This window comes from Schistosoma haematobium, chromosome 4, assembly GCF_000699445.3.
Source record: "Schistosoma haematobium chromosome 4, whole genome shotgun sequence".
Taxonomy (NCBI): Eukaryota; Metazoa; Platyhelminthes; class Trematoda; order Strigeidida; family Schistosomatidae; genus Schistosoma; species Schistosoma haematobium.
The window spans coordinates 9,453,355-9,479,858 of record NC_067199.1 but is presented as its reverse complement, the minus strand read 5'-3'; the positions used below and the strand labels follow the sequence as shown (position 1 = coordinate 9,479,858).

The 26,504-nt window shown below is 35.0% G+C and overlaps 1 protein-coding gene across 2 annotated transcripts in view; it reads left to right on the top strand.

The window, feature by feature from the left end:
- MS3_00007333 (uncharacterized protein) overlaps nt 1–26,504 on the top strand; it is a gene marked incomplete at both ends in the record, with an annotated part of 141,075 nt that overhangs the window by 41,206 nt on the left and 73,365 nt on the right. For both annotated transcript variants that reach the window (XM_051215594.1, XM_035730102.2), the window contains 3 exons: nt 6,956–7,084; nt 10,210–10,996; nt 13,081–14,642. In XM_051215594.1, the coding sequence (XP_051066124.1) occupies nt 6,956–7,084; nt 10,210–10,996; nt 13,081–14,642 (2,478 nt within the window). The remainder of the gene's footprint in view (nt 1–6,955; nt 7,085–10,209; nt 10,997–13,080; nt 14,643–26,504) is intronic.

Sequence of the window (26,504 nt, the reverse complement as noted above, 5' to 3'; positions counted from 1 at the left end):
GACACACGTTTTGCATACAATTCTGCTAATAAAAGTTTACAAGCATGTGAATGTTTTATAGTTTTAACTCAATATTCTTGAGTTAATTTCACATGTAAGTAGTTAATACAAGAAGATAGATATCTTAGATATTTTGCTGATAGTCATACTATTTTACGTCTGTACAATGGAGTTTAATTATACGCTACGAATTATATGTTTCTTGAAATTGGTATTTAGATGTTGTTTTTTTACATCACATTTTGTCTAGGCCATATGAGAACTACGAAACTTTGTGTATAAATGTGTTAAACATCTTCAGTTAAATGGACGTGTCACATTGTAGATAAAAAAGAAAACGGTGTGAATAAACGACTACTATCTTCATGTTATTTTCTCCAACATAGATGCTATACGAGTTTAGTTAAACTTACCTACTTACTTACGCCTGTTACTCCTCGTGGAGGAGCATAGGCCGCTCACCAGCATTCTCCATCCAACCCTGTCCTGGGCAATCCTATCCAGCTCCTTCCAGTTGCAATCCATCTTTTTCATATCTGCTTCTATTTCCCGACGTTATGTGTTCTTTGGCCTTCCACTTTTCCGCTTCCCTTCAGGATCTCAAGTTAGGGCTTGCCTCATGATGCAGTTTGACGATTTGCGTAATGTATGTCCTATCCATTTCCATCGTCTTTTCCTAATTTCTTCTTCAGCTGGAGGGTGGTTTGTTCTCTCCCACAGAAGGCTGTTGCTGATGGTATCCGGCCAATGGATGTTGAGTATCTTGCGTAGACAACCATTTATAAATACTTGTTGTAGTTCTCCAAGTTTCAGCTCCGAGTTTACTTAAAACTTGCATAATATTAATTTCAAAAGTATATTTTGTTACTTTCTTTTCATCTACATACAAGCGACTATGTTTAGTTATTTTGAATTATTAACATAATTAAAGTTAAAACATGGTTTTTAGAAATATTTGACATGATGGTTACAAAATTATTTAATATTGGACTAATGAAAGTTAAGCTTGTACACCGACGAATTTCAGTCTATTGATCTAGAGATAAAGTGATAGATCCACTCTCGGTGTGATTAGTGGATGCACACTGTTGAGTAGTTCCATACTAGGAAAAATGGCTGTCTAATGCTTTTAAGCTTCCAATAATTGCTTAAACTTGATTAGTTCGAGATTTTAATGAAATTTAGGTTAGTTTTTATTATGTGTTGTATCAAAATTCAAGAGATTAAGAAATAATCTATATTTAATTTGAATTCATTAGATTGTACTCATTATTAATTGAAGAGTGAAGGAATGAGAATAAAGGTTAAACTGTCTTTTGCCAAGACATATAAATGTTAACCATATACCTGTTTTGAATAAGACTTCGAATTTCTATCTCTTCTTTGAATTTTAATAAGGTATAGCTAGGTTGTTTATTGATTAATTTAAATATATTTGTTCCACTAAAGTGACGTGAAGTTGAACTTCGTAAACTGTTTGTCATTGAATAATTAGGTTCTTGTGAATGTAGATGACCGTATTTTTATTGTTGCAATCAATAACCCATTGAACGTACATGTAGATTAATATATAAAGTTGGTGACGTGTGACGGATATTCGTTTCCCTTTGTTTGTGTTACTGAGTTTCTGAAAACAATTTTGCTTTTGGGAATATACTTTTTATAACTGATTTTAGTTTCCAAAACGATTTTTTTAGTGTGATTTGGTCACCTTTGATGAAAATCAATTGTATGAAAACCCATTTTCTCTTTAAATTCGTAATTTCTTTATAAATACCTAAAGATACTTATTTTCTGGAAGATCAATATCTATTACTACATATACCATTCCAAACTTTTCTAGCAAACATCACTTTCTCATTATAGTTTAAGGAGTATAAGTTGTGAACGTTTAAACATTGATCCCTTCATGTTTCCTTTACAATATATCATTGACAGGTTTTATCATTTCTTTAAAGATTGCCGAGATCTAAGAAATAGAATACATATTATTGCTTTCTTACTTCCAATAAGCATATATATACATAATTAATGAATAACTTCATTTATAATGTAAACAAATTACTGTTTATAGATTATTCATTTGTTCCAGTTGAAAGTTATGTTAATAACTGAATATAACTAAACCTATTAGCTTATATATAAGTGAAATGAAAGTTATTCAATGTAATGAATTTATTATATACTGTAGTAATTAATGTTAGATCTATTTTGTTTAAATCAATTTTGTGACTATAAATAATCAAGAAACTAGCCTATATCAAATTCATATTCCACTGATTGAAATCATGAGTCAATTAGAGCTAGACCACCATGGAAAACCTGGAAACACTGAACGGCCGTTTCATCCTAGTATGGGACCCCTCAGAAGTGTGCATCCACGATCCCGCACCCCGCAAAATTCGAACCCAGGACCTATCAATCTCGCATTCGAGCGCTTAACCATTAAACCCCTGGGCCGGCGTCCAACGGTGTTATTATCTTACTTGTAAGCAGCTGACGAGAACCCACGGAATATAATGAATTCATATCATTCTGCATCAATATTTGTTCTGGCTTTATTGAAATTCATAAACGGAATTGATTGCATGAAAGTCATTGTCTTAACTTATTCAGTAAGGAAGTCTTTAACAACTATAATATTTGATGTACATGGTAATAAGTATATTCAACAGATAAATACAAATTATTATCATTAATAAAACGTTAAAATCAATCTGACAAACTGTTAAAATTAGATAATCGATAAAGAGTTTAGGCAAATGATGCAGATTAGCACGAAACCTGGGACCAGGGTTTCTTGTTGACTATCTTCAACCACTATTTAATCTCAACATAGTGTACGCAATGTCGAGTCACCTAGTCTAGCGGCCACATTGAAACTTGGTCGATAGCATTCGATCTGCACTAGGTAGGACTTGACACACATGACATTGATCACCACTTAGTGATCAGTCAATTGTGATTTTCTCATTTATAGGCATATGTTTGCTCTAATTTGATTGATACTATTTACAGTGAATATTTTAGGATTCTAAGTAACTTGTAATTAGTTTTAAACTGATAATATATATATATCAGTATATGACATTCATTATCTTAGTTTACATTATAGATATGGTAATAATCTATAAAGTCATTGATTATTGGACTGAGCAATGTTGGTAGAACAAAGATTACTTGATTAAGGTCAATTAGTTAAAGACTTTGGATAGCATAGCTCAAAATCAGTTGCAATGGAGTAGATCTATTTCCCCTTTCTTTTAACTCACATCTTAAGTTTTATAATTAACTTATTTTGAGAGTTCTTTCTTTTTCCTTGAATCATATTGTACCTATACCTAATGTTCTTATTAACATTAAAACTATTATACATTTTAATATTCAGCAGTTTTTCTTGATAATTTCATCTCGTTGTGTTAATATGGTGCAATAAATTGAACCGATGAACTCATGTGACATGTTCTACGTTACTTATGATTGACTGACTGACATCGCTAACTAATTATAGCAATAGAGTAATAGAAAACAAGGAAATACTGAATAGCTACTTGGTTTTAGAATGAAAATCCTCAATAGTATTAGTTCAAAAACCCATCAACAGTACATCAACATTTAAAAATGAAGAATATTTGAACGAACAATGGTTTTCAATAACTTCATCATCAGGCTCTACATAATTATGATATTTTACAAAGGCCAAAAATAAGGCATGTATTAGTGAATTTGACAATGTGCTATAAATGGTGAACGTTTTCATCTGTTACGACATATATTTACTTCAAAATTGTATTATTTGCAAATTAGAAAGGTCATTCAATAATGGTCAGATTGATTTGGAGTAAAGTGTCTAGTCACAATAAGTAGAATAGTATTATAGCAAAAATGAAAATGCAAAAAAAAATTGTGTGAATAAAATGCATAGTAGGAGAATTTCATCTTGTCAATTGAGATAATAATAATATTGTTGTGTGAATATAATATGTAATAAGGGGGGTGTTATCAAGGAAATTACGATAAACGAATTGGGAGTGATGGATGTGAAGATTAAGATAGAGGCAATAAAAAAAGAGGGGTTAAGATGTTTATAATATTCAGTTTAGGTATTCGGTGATCCAGTCGTGGGCCAAGGTAAACATAGTGGCTGGATGTACTTTTTCTGGATTCGAAAGTTTGGTTTTCTGGAGTTGACCCAGATGACTTCAGCTATGTAGAGCAATCGTAATCTAGCTCCTTGAGGTATATATTATGGAACGTGATATAAAATAGAGAAAGCTTCCTCTATTTTGATATGATGTTCACTATCTACCAAGTGAGAAAGAATAGTGTTGTTAATCGATTTAGTAAATCCTTTTCCCAACCATGCTGGTACATGTTCACGAACATGCAAGGATAAAGCCCTCTGAGTACGACCGATGTAACTAGCTCCACAAGAGCAGTTGAATTGTTATACGCACATGGAGGAGCCTATCTTCGATAACTTATTTTTGATTAGTTGTGTGAATACTGGTTTAGTTGAGAAAATTATGTGTAGCTTGGCGGCGTGAAACGTCCTTTCGACAGATCTTTTAAGTCAACGTGCTAAAATATCATCCGCTATGTCCGCTTTAAAGTCTAGTCTCAGACTGACTGTGTCACAACTTCTTCTTGTTTTAGTACTTTCTGCTGGGTATTGTTTGATGAAATTATCTGGATAGCCATTATTTCGTAATGTGTTCTTTAGTATATCTATTTCGCCATCCACACTGTCTTCAGAACATAATAACTTGATTCTGTGGTTGAAACATTTAGCCAAATTTATTTTATATTGAAGAGGTGTGAAGCTTTGGAAATGGGTATACTAACCCGTCCATGTACTCTTTCTAAATATATTTAGCTTTATGGAACCGTCTATCCTTCTAGAAAGTAGGACATCCAGAAAAGCTAACTGTTGTCTTTCTCCTCCTCGTTGGTGAATTTAATGTCTGGGTGGACGTTATCAAAAGAGTCCAACATCTCCTATTTGTCGATATTTTCGTCACATACGATTAGTGTGTCATCTATGTGTCGACAGTAATACTCAAGCTTACTTAAGATGTCTTTAAACTGTCCATTTTCGAGTTTGGCCAGAAAAATATTAGCAAGGATTGGGCCTAGAGGTGATACCATTGCTGCCCCACCTACTTGTTTGAAAAATTCTTTGTTGAAACTTATATTAGATATTCATAGTGCATTCCAACAGAAGTTCTTCCATTTTACTTACTCGGATCGGTATCTCTATTTTCTTTTCTAGAAATTGTTCACATATGTAATCGATAGTTTCAGTCAGAGGGATGTTAGTGACTAAGGATGTTATGTCTAGTGATAACATGGCTTTGCCATTTATATTCATATTTTTAATTGTATCCACAAATCCAAAGACGTCGTTAACACTATACCTAACCATTTCTTGGTGCAATGGTTCTAATAATTTAACTAACCATTTTTCTGTTGAATGGTATGGTGAGCTTGAAATATCCAGAATCGGACGTAAAGGAACATCAGGTTTATGAATCTTAGGTAGACCATATAGTAAAGGGGTATGTGTTCCAGAAGGCTTGGGCGCATTATAGGTATGCTCAGAGATGTATTGATGTTGTTTTAAAAATTTTAATGCTGCAGTTAGTTGATGTTCGGTCTTTTCATTGAGGTCTTTACATGACTCAAGCTTTTGGAATTTAGTTTGATCACTCAGTACGGAATTAATCTTATCTATGTAATCTGTCTTGCTTAGAATTACAGTGCCTGATCCTTTATCAGATTTAGTGGTAAGAATGTGTTCATTCAACTTTATTTTCCGGATAGCCTCACGATGTTTATCAGTTGATATACTGTTTGTGTAATGCTTGTTGCTTTTAAATTAGTTACAGCAATCAACCAGCGTGGTTTTCAATCGTTCATGTTCGACCTTTGTCGTGAGCGTTAAGCCTTGTATCTGGGTAAATAGATTCTCCAAATAAACATCAGTCTTCAAATGATCCACATGACTACGACTATCACAAAACTTAGGGCCAAATGATAACACTTCTAGTCGAGTCCCATGGAGATTAACGGAGGAAAAGTTAAAAACATACCGCTTACAGTCGTCTGGAAAATCCGATTTAAGTACTTAACTTATTTTTGGCCTTTGCAAAATACTGTAATGATGGACCTATAACTGTTGAGCCTGATGATGAAGTTACTGAAAACAACTGTTCGCTCAAATATTCTTCATTTTTGAATATGCTATGGGGATTTTTAAACTGCTGACATTAACATTTATTATTATTATCATCATTATTACTATCAGAAAGTGGGTTTATAGAGATTGTGGTATTTTTAATAATTGAATTCATCAGTCGATCTAAGTCAGACCACGACTGAAAGTCTTGAAACACTAGATGGTCATTTCGTCCTAGTATGGAACTCCTCAGCATTGAGCATCAACCATCCCGCACTGGGAACTCGAATCAAACACCACCAGCTTCGCGCGTGAATGCTTAACCTCTGAACTACTGGGTCGGCATCCAACGGTGTTCATATCTAACTTCAATCGATCAATGATCTTGTTCAGCCCTTCAACCATTGTCTGAGGTACCTATATCTGCTCGACACGGATTGAACTCCGATGGTCACGGCTTTTCACTAGAACTCCAGGAAATCCATTTTGAAGCTTGTCACTAGTGAGCACATGATGATTGTTATCAGAATGAGGGTTTGTGGAGGCCATCAGTGTTTCCAGGTTTTTCATGGTGATTTAGTTTTAATAGATTCATGAATTCAATTATTAACTTACTAAAATCTCTACAAAACCCCCTTTCCGATTGTAGATTATTATTTGACATATTAAAAGTCTTAAATAATCATTTAGAAAGATTGATCATTCTAGTAATCATTTATTCCAAAATGTATTCTTTTCTTTCCTCTTATAATTTCCTCTTTCGTTTGTTTCATTCAGGAAGTGTTTTGGTTGTGTAAATTATGTCAAAAGAAACGTCAATTGACTGTCAGTTCTGGTAGTTGGTTACAACGTCTTCCTAAAAATAACAATAATAAACAAACGAAAGAATTACAAAAACTAATACAGGTAAGTGATCATGTCAGTTATTGTTGAATTATTTAGACGTTTTTTTAAAGAATCGTCTACAGAAGTGTTATAACTTGTCGTTTGAATGCTTATTGTCTTGGCTCTTTTAATGCTACTTTTTGTATCTGGTTGTCGCTGATTGTTATGTCGGAAACGCTTATCACTTATACTCAGAACGAGGGACCTCCGCAATTCCCATGACGCGAAAGTAAGAACACAAAGACTGGTATAGGTGAAGATTTATTAACCCCAAACACGATGACGACGACCCTAGTCGAAAATACATTCACTTATATATTGATTGTACATACACTTTGATTAATAATTAAGATGAAATCACATATATGAAAAATGCTTAGAGTTATAACAAATCACATACAGAGCATAGTTCATGTCAATGGAATACAAGAATATCGTATATTATACAGAATGAAATATCATAAGAGACAATGAAACAATTACTACATTGAGTAATCATTACATTGAACCAAAACGGAAGTCATCTTGAACTAAATTCATAATGAGTAAATCAGTCGAAAACGGACTTTTCTTTCCATCATATCAAGAAGAATTTGAACTTAAGTTTTTAAAAAATTATTGAAAATCAAGAAGCCCTGGGCAGCTATGGAGAAGATTTGTAGCTCAGGTGGATGATTTCGATAGAGTTTTGTTCTCTGAGCTGGATGGTTTGGTCGTGGAGTTTTCATCGTCCGTCTGAACGACATCATCAGCACAAACTTTAGATAGAAGTGAAGTTTTGAATTTCTCTATATGCGTTTCATAGCTTGTTCTGTACACTTCGATGTTGATTGGTTCTTATTGACCTTAAATTTATCATTGTTTACTTCTTTTTTTTTGGTTGTGTCTCCCATTGTTTTGATTTTTGTTCCTATATTTGTGCATGATTTTCCTGATTGGTTGATAAATTGGATTGATTTCACTATGCCTGTTGATTGCTGATTGACGTGAGTGCCAGGCTTCTAAAAACCCTCTGGTGTTTTTGGAATTTCCTCTGTCCAAGATTCCCACATTTTTCCAATCGAATGAGTGTCCGCAGTTGTCCACGTGTATTGGTATAAATAAGGAAGTATCATGGCGTTTGACTGCTAATTGATGTTCATGTAGGCGAAGGTGAAAGGGGCGTCCGATTCGTTCGATGTAATTTTTTTTCACAATTGGCACAACTGCCCAGAGAACAAAACTCCATCAAAAACTGGACAGCTATTTCGTCCTTGTATGGGGCTCTTCAATAGTGTGTATCGATGACACATTCATGAGTCTCATGATAAGCTGTAACGACTGTCTATTGCATTTTGGCTTTAAATATTCGCTTAAATTGTGTCTGTCCGTGATTTTAATAATATTAAACAAATTTTATCAATGTGCATATCGACAATTCTAAACCAAATTTGAATTCATCATAGAAATTGGAAACTATTTTATTGATTTGTCGGGCACTAAAGATAATACTACATTTATTACTACGGTAATAGTTACCAAATGTATTGAATGACAAAAGCTTTTGAACTGTTATTTCATTCTAGTTTACGATTAAAGAACCTCTACATGATGAATTCTAAGATACTTCAGTCTCAACGTGAGTATGATACATTTAGATAACAGATTTTGAATACCGACCGTTCTTAAACAAACAAAGAAAATAATAAAACCTTTTTGAAAAATTCTCAGTAGCAGTAATATACGATATGCTTTCTTAGTAACTGAATTCATTTTAAGTAAAAGTTTTGGAAAATTGTTTAACATTTATTATGGAGAATATGTTTTGTGATTAGATTAAACAAATCTAAATTGTTTGGATTGATATCATGAATGTATCAATGTTAGACCATCATTGAAAACCTGCAAACACTGGACGGCCGTTTCGTTCTTGTATAGAACTTCTCAGCAATGTGCATCCACATGCGAGACTCGAACCCAAGACCTTAAACTCTAGACCACTGAGTTGGCATCCAACGGTGTTAATATCTTACTTCAAACAGTCAATGATATTGTACGACCGTCCGGCATTGTCTTCAGTGAGTGACTGCCCCACACACGACACGGATTGGACTCCACTGGTCACGGCTTCTCATTAGGACTCCAGGATATCCATTTTCAAGTCGACTACTATTGAGCACATGATAGGGTCTTGGAGATTTTTCAGCTTGGATCGATTGAGGTTACATGTTCGCGCGTGAGATTTAAGGTCTTGGGTTCGAGTCCAGCATACGGGATCGTAGATGCTCACTGCTCAGGAGTCCTATACTAAAATGAAACGGCCATCCAGTGTTTGCAGGTTTTCAGTGATGGTCTAACGTGATCTATTCATGATATTAATCCAAGCTCAACAGTCTCCATAATCCTATATTAATAAATCTAAACTTTTAAAATCAATGAATAGAATGTTAGTCGATGGATGAACACAATTATTTAATCTGACTGACTGATGGCTACTTTCAAGACCTATCACAAGCGATCAGAAATCAAAGACAAGACCACTAGCCAGATGAATTAGTTTTTCATCTAATGAAATAACACACATATACAAAATATAAACACAAAATAAATATGGTCAAACGTCTTATATGATTGAAGAAAATTAGCTTGTAGGTCACTCATTCTTCAACCAGTTAATATCTGGTTGTTAAGTCTAATCCTTGGACATTGCATTAATATTTCATTGGTTAATTGCATTTCATCAACTCTAAACACCTCAAATCCACAATCAGTAATATGATTATGATCAAAGCTTTGAAATACTTTAGGTAATGGCATTCGAATGGGAAATATAATGATCATAGCTAGAGGATTACATAAAAAATATAATATTAAACCTTATAACTAACACGTTATAATTAAAAATCCTTATAATTATTTATTTTCAGTAGGGGTTTTTTGGAGATTTTAGAAATTTCAATAGTTGAAATCATGAGTTAATTGAAGCTAGACCATCATGGAAAACCGGCCGTTTCGTCCTAGTATGGGACTCCTCAGCAGTACGCATCCACGGCCGTCCAGGACTTCCAGGTTTTCCATGGTGGTCTAGCTTCAACTGACTGATGATTTCAACTATTGAAATTATTTATTTGTTTATATTAAACTCATTTTTTCCCATATTTTTAAAGAAAACTCATGGAATCACACGAACAGCATCTTATTCTCAATATGAAGATTTAATTGATCAGGTTAGTTTAGATGAATCTACAGTGAATAGTGGAGATCAAGACGAACATGAAGGTGAGGAAGAAAAAGAAGAAGAATCGAAACAAATAATACATAAGGATAATACACAACTTGTGAAATCTCATGAAAATTCTATATTAAAAAATATTCATCAAAGAAGAGCTTCAGAACAAAACAGTATTAAAGAGGTGGTTAAATCAACACACCGACTATATCATTCCACTAATGATAATCAACCTGTATATAATGAAACTAGAAAAGTATCAATGGGACAGAAATTTTTACACCAAAATGATGCTTTTATTCATGATGACGATGATGTTGATAGGGATAATTATAAAAATCGAACTTATCAAAATCGTCTACATTTGTATTTTACAAAACAAATTAGTGAACAATTCAGTGTGGATAGTGATGATGATGAAAATGTGTATGAGAAAGACAATCAGAAATCTGATTTTGTTAATTTTCATGATAGAAGTAATGAATCTAATCAAAATGATGAATTTAATGAAACAATTTTACATAACAATAAATCATCAACTATAGTTCAGCAATTACATCATGAAGAATGTTATGATGGAATAGACATGACTGATGAAATACAAAAGATTACACCAACTGATGTTATTGATGAAAAAGCTACTGAAAGGAAAGAAATTGTTCAATCTACTTATACAAATGTTCCTTTAGATAATAGTGATCAAATAAATGTTTCATGGTGTACAGGTAAAAAAAAATTAACTAATTTATCCATAAATAATTCAATACAATGTATTTTGCATATTAGACAGTACTCAGATATGAAGAGATATCATTTTTTTCTTCGTATTGAAGAAATTATAAGATTTCAGGAGTGATTTATGACTTACATTATCAGAGATAGGTTATCTTAAATATTCTTTCGAGTTAACTCAGGTCTAACGAAATCTCTGCATGGATTCAGGAAGGTCTTTTGGCTTTTGATAACTTACGTCACCTATGGAGAAGGTGAGATATCCATCTATCAATTGAGGGACGTGTATATTGATCAGCGGTTCGTTCTGCTCTACTTTACGGATACGAAACGTGGCCATTAAGAGAAGATACTTGTAAGCTACTAATATTTGACCACAGATGCCTTAGAAATATTGCTGGCGTCTGCTGAGATCACCCAGTAAGTAATAGTGAAGTTAGACACAGGGTATTAGGTAATGATGATAAATCAGTTGATGAAGTTGTGAACCTACATCTACTTAGACGGTTGGGTCACGCGTTGCGTATGCCTGAACACCAATTATCACGATGTGCAATGCTGACTAGTGTTGGAGACGGCTGGAGGAACGTTAGGAGCGGCCAAACCAAAATATGGTATCAGTGCTTGAGGTCACTAACTTCTGGTCTGAGTCATGTTGGTAGATGCAGACTACCTGGTTGGGGTCTATGTGACTATCGTAGCCAATGGTTGGAGACTCTTGGTGACATGGCTCAGAATCAATCACAATGGCGTAGGTGTATACACTCTCTGTCTTCCCTTAAGCTGTGAGATTAGAATTACTTCATATCTTTCTTTCTACGAACTAATTCTTTCTTTCTGTACTATATCCTCACATAAAATCTTTCTTTTATACATCACACCATTGAGTTAACTGCTTCTATGAATCCGGTGTTCGTCTTGCTGTGCTAATGATGTGTAGCAGCTTGAACCGATGTATATATGTGCCTGGTCCTATGTTGTAACTGACTGACTGACTAAGTTAACGAATAGTTCAGTCAAACAATTACCTAGATAAATGGATAATAGAATACAAGATTTTCAGATTTTTCTGAGTACATAATATGTTTATACTATTAACAAAGAATTAAGTCGTTCATACTTTCAACCTCAGTTAAGTCTCTATTTACCTCGATTGTTACTCCGGCGAGACCCTTATTTATGGACGACCTTCGAAAGAATCTTAAGTGAACTTGAGAAATATCAGCCAATCAGCAAACAGTCAGTATAGAGTGAAAATATTTTATACAAAATCAAGGAAATAAAGTGGATACGCTTCTTATACGTGGGTTCAAAAACTTGTCAAGGTTAGAAAGAGGTTCAGAGGTTCTAAAAATCGTAATGCATGCAGTAGAGGAAATCATCCATACGGCTACAGAATAGTCGGCCTCTGGAGTCATGACAAAGTCTCAAAAACTCTTTCAGCCTCAACCACATAGCTTCAATATTGTTTATGTGTACTCCGGTTTTTGGGTGCACAAAATGCTACTTGTGGATAACGACACGATGCACATAACCAAGCCTATGTAGGAGTCTGTACGCTCTCCAAACATTCATATATATTGTAGTACCTGGCTGCAGCCAGTGTTACTGGTGCTTTTATTATCCAGTTCGCAATAATTTTCGTAATTTGCCTTAGTTAGGAATTATATATGGGGTTTTCATCATGAACTGACATCAGCTATAATGCCAGAAATTAATCTAGCCAAATGGATGAAAGGCTTTCGCGTTAAAATCCGAGATCTATTATCTCATACCTGATTGATTCGTCCAAAAATTATAGTCCCGCTGTTTTATTTGTTATAGCCGCTCAATTGTCACGTTTTGTACAAAATTCCCTTGTAAATCGATCGTACGTTAGCATTAAACACTGAAGTTGGCACCGTGACCTTGAAATCTCTAAAGCGTATCTGATTGACTCGTCCATAAATTAGAGTCTCGTCACATATATTAAAATTTAATTTTGTGACTCATTTTTAACATTAAATTAACTTTTTATAAATAAATATATATATATTTATTGGAAACAATTTAAACGTTTATTTCAAAAATATTTCAGTCTCACCAACCAACATATTATCACATCATCATACAGATAGACAACAGTTTATACCTAAAGATTATACTATCTCTTCAATGGATTATCTGAATACTCCTTATCATGATAATCAAGAACATTTAATTAGATCTAATTCAGATCAGATTATATTAAATGATCAAGAAAATATAATAGAATCATTTAATTCTTATTTAATCAATCAGAAAGATGATCAATTGAATGAAGAAAATTTATTGATTTATCACAGTAGACAACCATCTTGCAAACAAAATTCTAATGATGATATATCAATGAAATATTTAGAAAAAAGAAAACTATTTAACACTTATACACAATCATCTGAAGATAAAATTGGTTTAATTATACCACAATATAATTCAGATGAATATAATGAAGATATGAATATGATTAATAATAATAATAATAATAATAATAATAATAATAATAATAATAATAATAATAATGAAACAAAATCCTTATCTCAATCTTTGTTAACCAATCAAGATAATGGAAGATATTCAAATGATATACATTTACAATGCAATAATCAATCACGTAGACAATCATGTCCAATAATTATTAATGATGATCATGTATTATCATTATCTAATCAAATGATTCAACAACAACAACAACAACAACAACAACCACATTTAGCATCAAAATCTAGTTATTTTGAAGATGTTAATACTGATGATCATGATCATGATAATGATGATGATAATGAAGACAGATTCATTCATTCATATTATGATCAATCTAATTCTTATCATTCAAATAGGTTATCTAATCATGAAATGAATTCAAATCATTTAAATCTATTTTTTCCATATAATTTAAATGAATCATGGGATTATGCTGAAGATTTACGTAAAATAGATGAAAATATATATCATCGTACAAGTATTTCAAATAAAACAATTGATTTTAACGATATTACTTATGATACAGTTAATAGTAGTATATTCAATGAAAATGAAAATAATATTATTCATACTACTATATCGACAGGAACTACTAACGTAACTTCAATTGGAAGTTATTATATAGATGACACTATAAAATCATCAATTAAAGATCATGATACTAATTATGAACCTTCAATGAATGATCTTTATTTAAATTGGTTAAATGAATTAAATTCAAATTATGTTTCTATGAATCAACAAGATAATTTATTGAGTACTAATTATAATGTAAATAAACATGAAGATTATATATCAGAGTGTTCACTAATCAATAATAGTAGTTCCCAAGATACATCAGTTTCAAATTATATAACGACAACAACCATTACTGGCAACAATAATACTGAAACAAATGAACAAAATCACCTTTTATTAAAACGTTGTCCTAATTTTGAAAACATCAGTCGTTTATCGAATAATAATAATAATGATAATAATATTAATCATAATATTCAACTAATGGAGGAAAGTAGTAGCTTCTATGAAGGATTGATGAAATTGTCTGAAATTGTCAATGATGAAAAAGAAGATCTTGAAATGAACAATGATACACCGACAAAAGTATGGGGTCGAGAATTTCGTGATAGACTACAAGTAAATATCTAATTGTTTTTTTCTTTATTGTATGCATGTATGAATGTTTTTGGGTAAGTTGATAGATGGGATATCATGAGATAGATTTAAGCTTGTCACATTTTGATGTGTTCTATTAAGATGATTCAAAGGAATATCGAACTGAATAGAAAATAACAAAGGACCCGATATAATTGAAGATTTTCATAGTATATGTTAACTTATAGAAAAAACTACGATGGAAGACAACTGAAAAAGGATCAAAGTAGCATTAACTTCAACGTGCCAGGAGGTGCTGGGCCACAAGAAGCATCATCATAAGGAATGGATCTCTACTGAAACCCAGAACAAGATTCAATAAAGGAAGAACAAAACGACAGCAGTCAAGTACAAAAAAGGCAAGAACATCACTAAGATTCGAGAACTGAGGAACAGATAGGTAGAGCAGTTTGAGGAGCTCTTGAATAGGTCATCTCCATTAAATCCACCGGACATCGATGCAGCACACACAGACCTCACTATAGATGTTACTCCACCAACGACCGAAGAAATCAGAATAGCCATCAGACAAGTCAAGGGCGGGGAAACAGCAGGACTTGAAAATATACCACATGAAACGCTAAAGTCAGACATAAAAGCAACTGCGAAAATATTCCACGCTATGTTTAGGATCTTTTGCCTGGATAAAGACTTCTCGACTTTGGTTATATGGATGATATTGTCTTACTGTATGATGATACCCAAGCCGTGCAACTAGCACTTATTCAGTTGCCAATCACTGTCCCTAGGTATGGCACATGCTCTGCACCATGCAAGTGTAAAGTACTTTTGCAGGACTAGCAGGATCTCGAAAATGCACTCAACTTGGGTAGTGAGCAGGTAAAAGTAGTCGAGAAGTCTTTGTATCTAAGATGCTGTGTAGATGCTGGTGGTGGCGTGAGTGATGAGACCAATACACGTATAGTGAAAGCCAGAGCGGCTTATACCAATCCGGGCCATCTTTGACATTTTTGTGTCGTTAGTCTTGCTGTAAAAGTTCGGATCTAGAACGCGTCGGTGAGAGCAGTTTTGCTCTCCGAGCTGAGGATGTTAGACGACTCTCTGTGTTTGATCATCGTTGTCTTCAAAGGACTGCTGACATCTAATGACTTCAACATGCTAGTAAAACAGAAGTTTGGTAACATATGTTCGGGCACGGCGACGATAATTTAATTGGTGTTACCATCTTGAGACACCGACTTTGGTGGCCTGGACATGTACTATTAGTGTCATCCCAGAGAACACGTCTACTGTAAGAAAAGTGAGATGTTAGTAATTAACAAAAATCCAAACCAAGTAACAGTACTGATGAAAACCATACTACTACTAAAAATGGTCAAAGAGGGTTTGAGAAAACAATGGTAATTGGATGTCCAAATTGTTTAGGCGTTTAACGTATAATTGAATAATCTCGAAATGATATGACTAGCTATACTAATCATAAATCATAAATGAAAACTTGTCTGAATAATGAAAGTTTTGTTTTATTCGAGAAAGACGAAGTCGAATAAACGAAACCAAGAGAAGAAAGTGAGAAGCGAAATGGAACAGTGACCCGATCATTGTGGCAGTGCCAGACGAACTACAAGTTTTTTATACACATAGGATGAGGTTTAAATGAAGAATAGCCGCTGCTTCTGCGTTATGTAGAATTATGCATTTATTCTGTCTATTTTTCACTTAAACATCAGTCGCAGGATCTCCTGAATAGCCAGTACCTGGTATGTAATTATTAGGTATTTAGGTAGTTTGGAGCCATTCAAAATCAAATTCTTTGGGATATGTTCTGAGTTTCATTTCCATAATATCTAGTCTGCTCTCTCAATGTACATGCTAATGAACAAAATGTAATACCGAATTCTATTCATACAGATCCCGCTCGTGGGATTCTAACCCAGAGTCTTTAGTCTCGCGCTAGAACGCTTAGCCTCTAGACCAATGAGTCAGCATTGAACGGTTTTAATGTCTAACCTCAACCAATCCGGCCGTTTCGTCTTAATACCGGATTCCTGAGCAGTGTTCATCCACTATCCCGCACACCGGATTCAAACCCAGAACCCTCGGTCTCGATCGCGAACGTTTAATGTCTAACTTCAGTCGATCCATTTTAGTTCGGAAAATTGATTGAATATCCAAATACAAGCATTCATGACACTTAAACATCTCTTCATGTTATAGTGTACCACATGTATACACTCTAGTTCTAATCAATTTCACTTTCTCGTTCATATCGAATTGTACTTTTACCAAAATAGTGCCGTTTTATGACGATGATCGTTTAGGTGATCATAGACTTTCAGGGTACAATAAGTAAATAGGTTTTTTAGGCTGTTGTTTATAGAAGCTTATTATTTAGAACTTAAAATTTCACTTAGGGCATTAAGTTTGTCCTATTTGTTTTCTGTCGTTTTATTCTTACTGACTTTTATCACGTATGACCTCACAGATGAACCAGTCTGGTTAACATGACCTTTGACCTGAACAGATAGCTTGAATTCTCTTACGTGGAATCAGATTACCTAGAGATTTGTTTTTAAAATCTTATCTACAACTTTGTTAAGTATAAAATAGGCCTGTCACAATTTTCAACGGTTCTTTAAAGCTTTCTATATCTTAAACAATGAAGATTCTATTAAACAAGAATATTTTACCTGTTATAATAGGTCAAGGTATAGTTTATGTATTAGGATATTTTTCAGCATCCAAGAGGTTGAATACTTAATGTCAACATTTTACTTCCAGTTATCAAGGCCGATATTATCTGTCAATGAAACAAAATAGTTCTAATTTTAAAGTGAAATACATTCCATTCAACATAATTTAAAATATGAATGTAAATACTGTTCAAATATTAAAGTTCAACCGAAAACAAAAGAAGACAGCTTTAGCGGTTTGCAATCATCAGAAAATTATCTGCATGGTAAAACTGATATTAGTTAGATTACCACCGATGTTCTGTCCTAAGTGGTTTTCAACTTACTTACTTACTTACGCCTGTTACTCCCAATGGAGCATAGGCCGCCGACCAGCATTCTCCAACCCACTCTGTCCTGGGCCTTCTTTTCTAGTCCCATCCAATTCTTGTTCATTTTTTTCATGTCTATTTTCATTTCTCGACATAATGTGTTCTTTGGTCTTCTTCTTTTCCTTCTTTGGCCTTCAGGATTCCATGTGAGGGCTTGTCTTGTGACGCAGTTGGGTGCTTTCCTCAATGTGTGTCCTATCCACTTCCAGTGCTTCTTCCTGATTCCTTCCTCCGCTGGGATCTGGTTTGTTCTCTCTCATAGTACGTTGTTGCTAATAGTGTCCGGCCAATGGATCTGAAGTATTTTGCGTAGACAATTGTTAATAAACACCTGTATTTTCTGGATGATGGCTTTTGTAGTTCTCCAGGTTTCTGCCCCATACAGTAGAACTATCTTGATATTTGTATTGAATATCCTGACCTTGGTGTTGGTTGACAGTTGTTTTGAGTTCCAGATGTTCCTCAGTTGTAAATATGCTGCTCTTGCTTTGCCGATTCGCGCCTTCACATCTGCATGAGATCCACCGTGTTCATCAATGATGCTGCCCAAATACGTAAAGGTTTTTACATCTTCCAAATCTTCTCCGTCAATTGTGATTGGATTGGTGCATGCTGTGTTGTATCAGAGAATCTTGCTTTTCCCTTTGTGTATGATGAGACCTACTGCTGCTGAGTTTGCTGCTACACTGGTCGTTTTCTCCTGCATTTGTTGTTGCTATTGCGATAAGAGGGCCAGATCATCTGCGAAGTCCAGATCGTCCAACTGCATCCTAGATGTCCATTGTATCCCGTGCTTCCCTTCAGATGTTGACGTTTTCATGATCCAGTCGATCACCAGGAGAAAGAGAAAGGGTGAGAGTAAGCAACCTTGTCTAACACCGGTCTTCACTTCGAACGACTTTGTCAACTGTCCTCCATGCACAATTTTGCAGTGTAATCCATCATATGAACTCTGTATGATATTGACTATCTTCTGAGGCACGCCGTTGTGTCGAAGAAGTTTCCATAGTGTTTTTCTGTCTACGCTGTCAAATGCCTTTTCGTAGTCAATGAAGTTGATGTAGAGTGATGAATTCCATTCAATTGATTGTTCCACAATGATCCGTAGAGTTGCGATTTGGTCTGTACACGACCTATCCTTACGGAATCCTGCCTGTTGGTCTCAATGTTGGGCGTCTACGCAGTCCTTCATCTTGTTTAACAATACCCTGTTGAAGACTTTTCCCGGTATTGAGAGAAGAGTGATGCCTATGTAGTTATCACACTTGCTGAGATCGCCTTTCTTCGGTATTTTGATCAGAAGTCCTTCTTTCCAGTCTGTTGGTACTTGTTCTTCATCCCATATATTGCTGAAGAGAATGTGGAGTATCCTTGCAGTTGCCGCTACGTCTGCTTTTAGTGGCTCTGCTGGAACGTTGTCCGGTCCTGCTGCTTTGCCACTCTTGATTTGTCTGATGGCCATGCTGATTTCTTTAATTGTTGGTGGGCGAACATTGATTGGGAGGTCCGTGAGTGCTGCTTCGATGTTGGGTGGGTTCAGTGGGGCTGGTCGATTCAAGAGTTATCTGAAGTGTTCTACCCACCTGTTTTGTTGCTCTTCAATGTTGGTGATTACCTTGCTTTCCTTGCTTTTCACTGGTCGTTCTGCTTCACGTCGATTTCCAGAGAGTTTCTTTGTCGTGTGAATCAGTTCTCTCATGTTTCCTTCTCTTGAAGCCTTTTCCGCCGTCGTTGCTAAATCTTCCACATATTTACGTTTGTCAGTTCTGATGCTCCTCTTCACTTGCTCGTTTACTTCTGTGTATTCAGCTTGTGCCTTGGCTTTCTCTGCTCTTGTTCGGCTGGTATTGATTGCTACTTTCTTGTTCCTCCTTTCTTGAATCTTATCCAGTGTATCAACAGTGATCCATTCCTTGTGATGGTGCTTCTTGTGACCCAGGACCTCATGACATGTTTAGGTGATTGCCTCTTTGATCCCCTTCCAGTTGCTCTCCATAGTAGTTCCTTCTCCATTGAGTAGATCATGAAAGGCCTGGAACTTGTTGCTGAGGACTATCTTGAATTTGTTGAGTTTTCAGTATCCCAAAGAGAGGCTGTAATAAAATTTTGTGCTGTTGTCCGCCTCATTGTCCGGTGCTTCTTGAGTTTCAATTTCATCTTGGCGACCAGTAAGTGATGATCTGATGCTATATCAGCTCCTCTCTTGGTTCTCACGTCCTCCATCGTCCTCCTGAACGTTTTATTGATGCAAATATGGTTGATTTGGTTTTGCGTGGTGTGATCCGGTGAAGTCCATGTGGTTTTGTGTATGCGTTTATGTGGGAATATGGTGCCGCCTATGACCAGTTTATTGAAGGCACATAGGTTTGCAAATCTCTCACCATTTTCGTTTCTTTCTCCCAGTCCATGTCGTCCCATGATGTCTTCATATCCAGTGTTGTCCGTTCCAACCTTGGCGTTGAAATCTCCCATCAGAATGGTCAGGTCCTTTGTTGGCCACTTCTCGATGATTGACTGCAGCCTATTGTAGAATTGATCTTTAGCTTCTTCATTGTAGTCGTTGGTAGGCGCATAGCATTGGATGATGTTCATTGAAATGCCCTCTTTCTTTGTTTTGAACGAGGCTTTGATGATCCTTGGTCCATGAGATTCCCATCCTATAAGCGCATTTTGTGCTTGTTTGGACAGCATCTATGCAACTCCTTGTGTATGTGGTGGATTTTCTTCTTCATGGCCGGAGTATAACAGGAGCTCTCCTGTAGTTAGTCGTTGTTGTCCAACTTGTGTCCAATGTGTTTCACTGATCCCAAGTACCTCTAGGTTGTATCTTCTCATTTCTGCAGCAATTTGGAAGGCTCTTCCGGTGTCCCACATTGTACGAACATTCCATGTACCTAAGTAAATGGTCGCTCTGGTTGTCAGAAGGGGCATCGGCCTCGTAACTACCGAAGGAATTCGGCTTTCATCATGAGGCGTCATAATTCTTCTAAATGAAGACCTTCTGATTCCCAGGGCAGAGTTTAAAAGGTTTGAATAATTTTTTCTGGTTAGCGTTTTTTTAGCGAGTTATTTTTCTGCGGGATGGGGACGCTAACCTCATGCCCAACCCTCCTCTTTTATCCGGGCTTGGGACCGGCAGTAGCCCCCGGAGGGACTCCAGGTGGAGTTGCTTTTCAGCACATCATTATTAAATATAGTCCGGTTATTTAGATAACAGATTTATAAAATAGTTGCTCCCGTTACTAATAAATGAGTAATATTTGAGTCTAATAGGATAGTTGGACAAGGGTAGTAGTGGATGTAAACAGTACTCCTGTTGATCTCCTCTATGTTACTTCACATATCTACATAATTAAACAATCTGTTTATAGTATAAATGAAAACATGTTATTGTTGTATCATAGTTGTAAAAATTTTGCCTTAGACCATATGATAAATGAAAAGATGGACAGTGGATGGCAGTGTAATCCAGTACACCCGTTTCGTCTCATTTGATACTCGTCAGCTGGATGTAACTGCATCTCAGAGTCCCGGAGTGAACATCAACCCTGGGATGTAGGTACATCCAGCTGACGAGTCCCAAATAGAACGAAGCGCGTGTACTGGATTCCACTGCTATCCACTACCCATCTTTGCTCATAATGCTTGTGAATCAGGGCAATATGAATAGTATGCACATATGCCAACAAGAAACTGATCAATTGCAGTCCTAAACATTAATAGAAAGAATCAAGTAAACAATACGGAGTGAATTTACACATAATAAATATTTTTATTTTAAACTGTCTACTTAATTTCAAATAAGTAAACACACACTTATAGGCAAAATACACTGCATTTTAATGCAATGGAATTAGAGGTTTTTTTTTTTTACAAAATATGGGTAAATCAACTGATAGATTCACGGAAATATTTTATTTTCATCAAACATTTAGACGTTGTACTGTAGCCAAGGTAAATTTATTTTTAGAAACTGAAATAATACTACTTCAGTACCCGGAAATACGAAGTACTCGTAAGACATTTTAAGTATTTTCACCATGGAAACGAATTTAATTTCATATTTAATCAATCAGTTTAATGAGACATTTAAAGAGTAAACTTATTTTATTAAAGAGTGTTAGAAGATTAGGGGGAGATACTTTTAATTTTCATATATAAGTGTGAAAAAAATACAACACGAGACTCTGAATTTAGATTCAAATAATATATTCACTTATAAAAGTTACAAAATGTATTGAATGATAGCTTATCCTAAGAGTAGTCTTACATGGAAACGAACTTTTCTTTCCAAAAAGTGTAGGGAATTTACCGTTATATCTAAGGAAAACCTTCGGAATTCCGTCTTTCTGATAAGCTGCTTGTTTTTGAATGCCAAATAGAATGACTTCCAAGTCGCTTTCTTGTTGCTATAAATATTCAAATCCTGAACCCCAAAAGGTAAAAAAGGACAGGAAATATAGAAAAAATTACTTCAAAGGTTAGGTTAGGCAGTATTGAGCAGCTGTTTGACCATGCTTTAAGAATAATAAACGGTATCCATACGGGGCTGTACCATGGATCGAATCCATAAGTTAAAGTTTCTCAGTAAAAATGTTCCTCATAGATCACTAGGTTGAGATGCAACATTCTACATTTTTGGATGAAGTCCACTCACGATTTAACGGAATATCACAGTTTCATCGTTGGATAACCATCTCATATTTACGAATAAACAACATAAGGTTTTTGAAGCCTTTTTATAATCGATGAATAACAGCTGGAAATTAATGGGATCCTGGAAAGATGTTTTGTTTTAGTTATATATGCCTTTAGATTTATACTGAATCTGGCCTAAGTCTTTTTAAAAGATATTATGACAGGTATGTTAGCCTTTATACACATGGTTTTAGGAATTTGGGCATCTAGCGGTCGTTTACATTGCAGGCTGGATTTAGATGAATAACCATTGAATATAAGTGTATGTCATCCAAGTGCGAAACTTTTCAACCGTGCTTAAGCGTGAAAAAACAAGCAATCGAATTCAAGACTTCAGGTCTAGTGGTGAGTAAATTACTTTAAAAACCATTTATTTGACGACTATTGGTGCATAATTCTAACTCTTACTGATTCACTTCTCATATTCACTGAAATATTGTTGAGAAGCTGAACTAAGTTGAAATCTGTAAGACTTATAATTGAGTTATCTACACTTTCAAGGTTTAATAAAAATGCATCACTTGATAAGATTAGGGATCAAGATCCAATAAAGATCTGTATTATAAATCCATTATTATTACATCATTTGATGAATTTCATCATTTGGTTAGTTGAAATTGACTGAAAATAACATGTAATGTACTCAAAACTGAATATTTTAATAATTCATAAAATTATTGTCTGTCCTTTTTACACACACAATTGTTGATAAATATCTTTTTTTAGCTGAATGGGTTTTGTGGAGAGTTTCAGAAATTTCACAGGTTGAAATCATGAGTCGATTGAAGCTAGACCACCATGGAAAACCTGGAAGCACTGGACGGCCGTTTCGTCCTAGTATGGGACTCCTCAGCAGCGCTCATCCATGATCCCGCACCACGCGGGATTCGAACCCAGGACCTACCGGCTTCGCGCGCGAGCACGTAACCACTAGATCACTGAGCCGTCTGGCATCCAACGGTGTTAGTGTCTAGCTTCAACCAATCCCGCGTGGTGTGGGATCATGGATGCGCGCTGCTGAGGAGTCCTATACTAGGACGAAACGGCCGTCCAGTGCTTCCAGGTTTTCCATGATGGTCTAGCTTCAATCGACTCATGATTTCAACCTGTGAAATCTTTTCTTAGCTTTATAAGTCAATTAAAACTGATGTATGAACTCTTTAGTTTTATTACTTTGTCATTTATAAAGATTCAGTATTTGACGGTCTTTCGTTGAAATATTACCATTCCGATCCATCTAATACTTAGATGTTGTTTTTTCTGGTAGTACTTTTGCTACTGTGATGATTATACATTCAACGTTTTTAAAAAAAATATTTTGTTAATGTGTAGTGTAAGAATTTAGATAAATAGATATACAGTATAGAGATTTGTGGAGATTTTAGCATTTTCACAATTGAATTCACAAGTCAATCTAAAATATATATCATTACTGGTTTAAAAGTTAAACGTTTGCACTAGAGACTGAAGCACTTGAGTTCAAGTCGGATGTATACGATCGTGATGTTGTACCAGTGAAAAGTCCCCTACTGGGATGAAACGACTGTCCAGTACTTTCAGATTATCAATAGTGATCTAGCTCTAATCAATTCATTAATCCAACTATGAAATATATATATATATATATATAATTTGATATGAAAATTCGCCCATAACTTGATTTATTTTTATCTGAATCTATACTTCAACCTTATGATAAAGAAAATAATTATCTTTCATTATTTCTTCTTCTTCTTCTTCAAAAAAGCAAAAATCATAATTATGAATAATTATTTATGACAATATAAATAATTGCTGATTTAATTTAGATATCAGATTTTCCATATTAGTCTAGCTTCAATTGACTCATGATTTCAACTATTGGAGTTACTATAATTTCCATACACACACACACACACACACAAAAGAACACCCCTTCTGATAGTAATTTAAATATATTTGATAACTTGTTGAAATAAAGTTTCCTCATTAATAGGCAACATTAAAAAGAGAACACAAAGAAACTTTGATGATATATTCATTTACTACTATAATCTATAAAAAAATTCAAACAATAAACTAATAATAGTTGAAATCATGAACCGTTTGAAGCTAGATCATCATGATAAACCTGGAAACACTGGACGGGCGTTTCGTCCAAGTATGGGACTTCTCAGCAGAGAGAACCCACGATCTCACCCATCCGCGCGATTACAACCCAGGACCTATCAGTGAGAAGCCGTGGCTAGTGGAGTTCAACCTGGTCTGTTGTGAGATATCAGCTCACTGAAGACAATGGTGGGCTGTGGTCCAATTTTGTGGATTGGCTGAAGTTTGGTAAGAACACCGTTGGATACCGGCCGGCCCAGTGGTCTAATGGTTGAGCACTCACGCGCAAGACTGATTGGTTCTGGGTTCGAATCCCACAGGGGGCGGGATCGTGGATGCACACCGCTGAGGAGTTGCACAATAGGACGAAACGACCATTCAGTTCTTCCGGGTTTCCCATAGTGGTCTAGCTCCAGTTGACTCATGATTTCAACTACTGAGATTACTAATTACTGATTACAATGTAAGAAGTTCACATAATATCGTGCAATTATGACAGTTAGGCATATACACCATCGGGTTCTGAATCTGTGGATTAAATGTTATAGGTTTGCTAATAGTCCTATGGGTCTTGTGATTGTGGATATATACTACTGATACTTTCCATTTTAGTCTAACACAACTGTTTAATGCTTCCAGGATTATATTGGTGACCTAGAGAAGATCATTTCATGATTTCAACTATGAAAATTCTTCAATCTCCAATAACAACACTATACTTACAAATGGCTATTTATTTTCATTTATAAAATGAATATGGTTGATTTATTTTATTTATACTAAGCAATACCTTAGACCTGTGAGTGCATTTAACATTGGTTTGATCATCACAAACAGTTACCGTGTTACCCATGGCTCAAAATAGATTTTGATGGAGTTTTGTTCTATGTGCTAGACGGTTTGGTCATCAAGCTTTCATCGTTCTTCTGAACGACATTATCAGCATAAACTTCAAGTAGACTTCTACCAAACTATCCAGCTCAGAGAACAAAAATCTATCACAATCATCTACCTAAGCTACAAATCTTCTCTAACGAATCTCAATTTTATCAAGTTGAAGGAATAATCAATCAAATATTAGACACAAATGCAACATGTAACCATGATCTGTCAATCTTTAGTCAAACCGATTCATACTTTAAAAAAACGATTCGATTAAAGACTAATGTATGCTCTAATTCATGTCATAACAAACTGTACATCTGCATTCATTACTTTCAGCTTCATGAAAAATATAAATTATTTACATAAATATTGAAACTTCAGAAAAATAGTAGGAGTAAAATATTGTTTAGATCCTAGTGTAGTGCGTGCTACTTATATTAATATAAGTAGTATATGACGCGAGTCAAGAATGTAATGTCTGGCGGCAGAAGATGGGGAAGATCAAGAAAGGAAGAGCAGGAATAGGAAGCAATTAGTATGGAAATGCAAGAACAATGAAGTTCGAGACAACTACTGAACATTTTGCAAATTAAGTATTATAGTATGGTTTTTCTATCTTACCAAGTAACTATGTATATGTATATGTATAATGTATGAAGTATAATGTATAATGTATATGTATGTGTATATATAATTACAAAATAGGTTATAGTTGTTACATGCATGTGATTTCATAATTAATCATCAACAAAGTTCGAAATTCATTCTAACAGTTGAATTCATGAGTCTAGTAAGCCTATACAACAATTAAAAACCTGGGAGTACTGAAAACCGTTTCGTTTTAATATGGGACCACTCATCAGTGCATACCGACGATCGATTGAAATAAGACATTAACACCTTTTGATTCTGACTCAGTAGTCTAGAGATTAAACGTTCACGTGCGAGACTTGAATGTCCTGGATTTGAGTCCCATGTATGGGGTCACGGATTTACATTCCAAAAATGCGATAATATTCAGTTGTTTTTTTTAATAGTCGAATTCATCAGTCGATGTAAGCTGGACTACCATGGAAAACTTGGAAACGCTGGATGGCCATTTCGTCCTATTGTGGGACTCAGCAGTGTGCATCCACGATCCCGCCCCC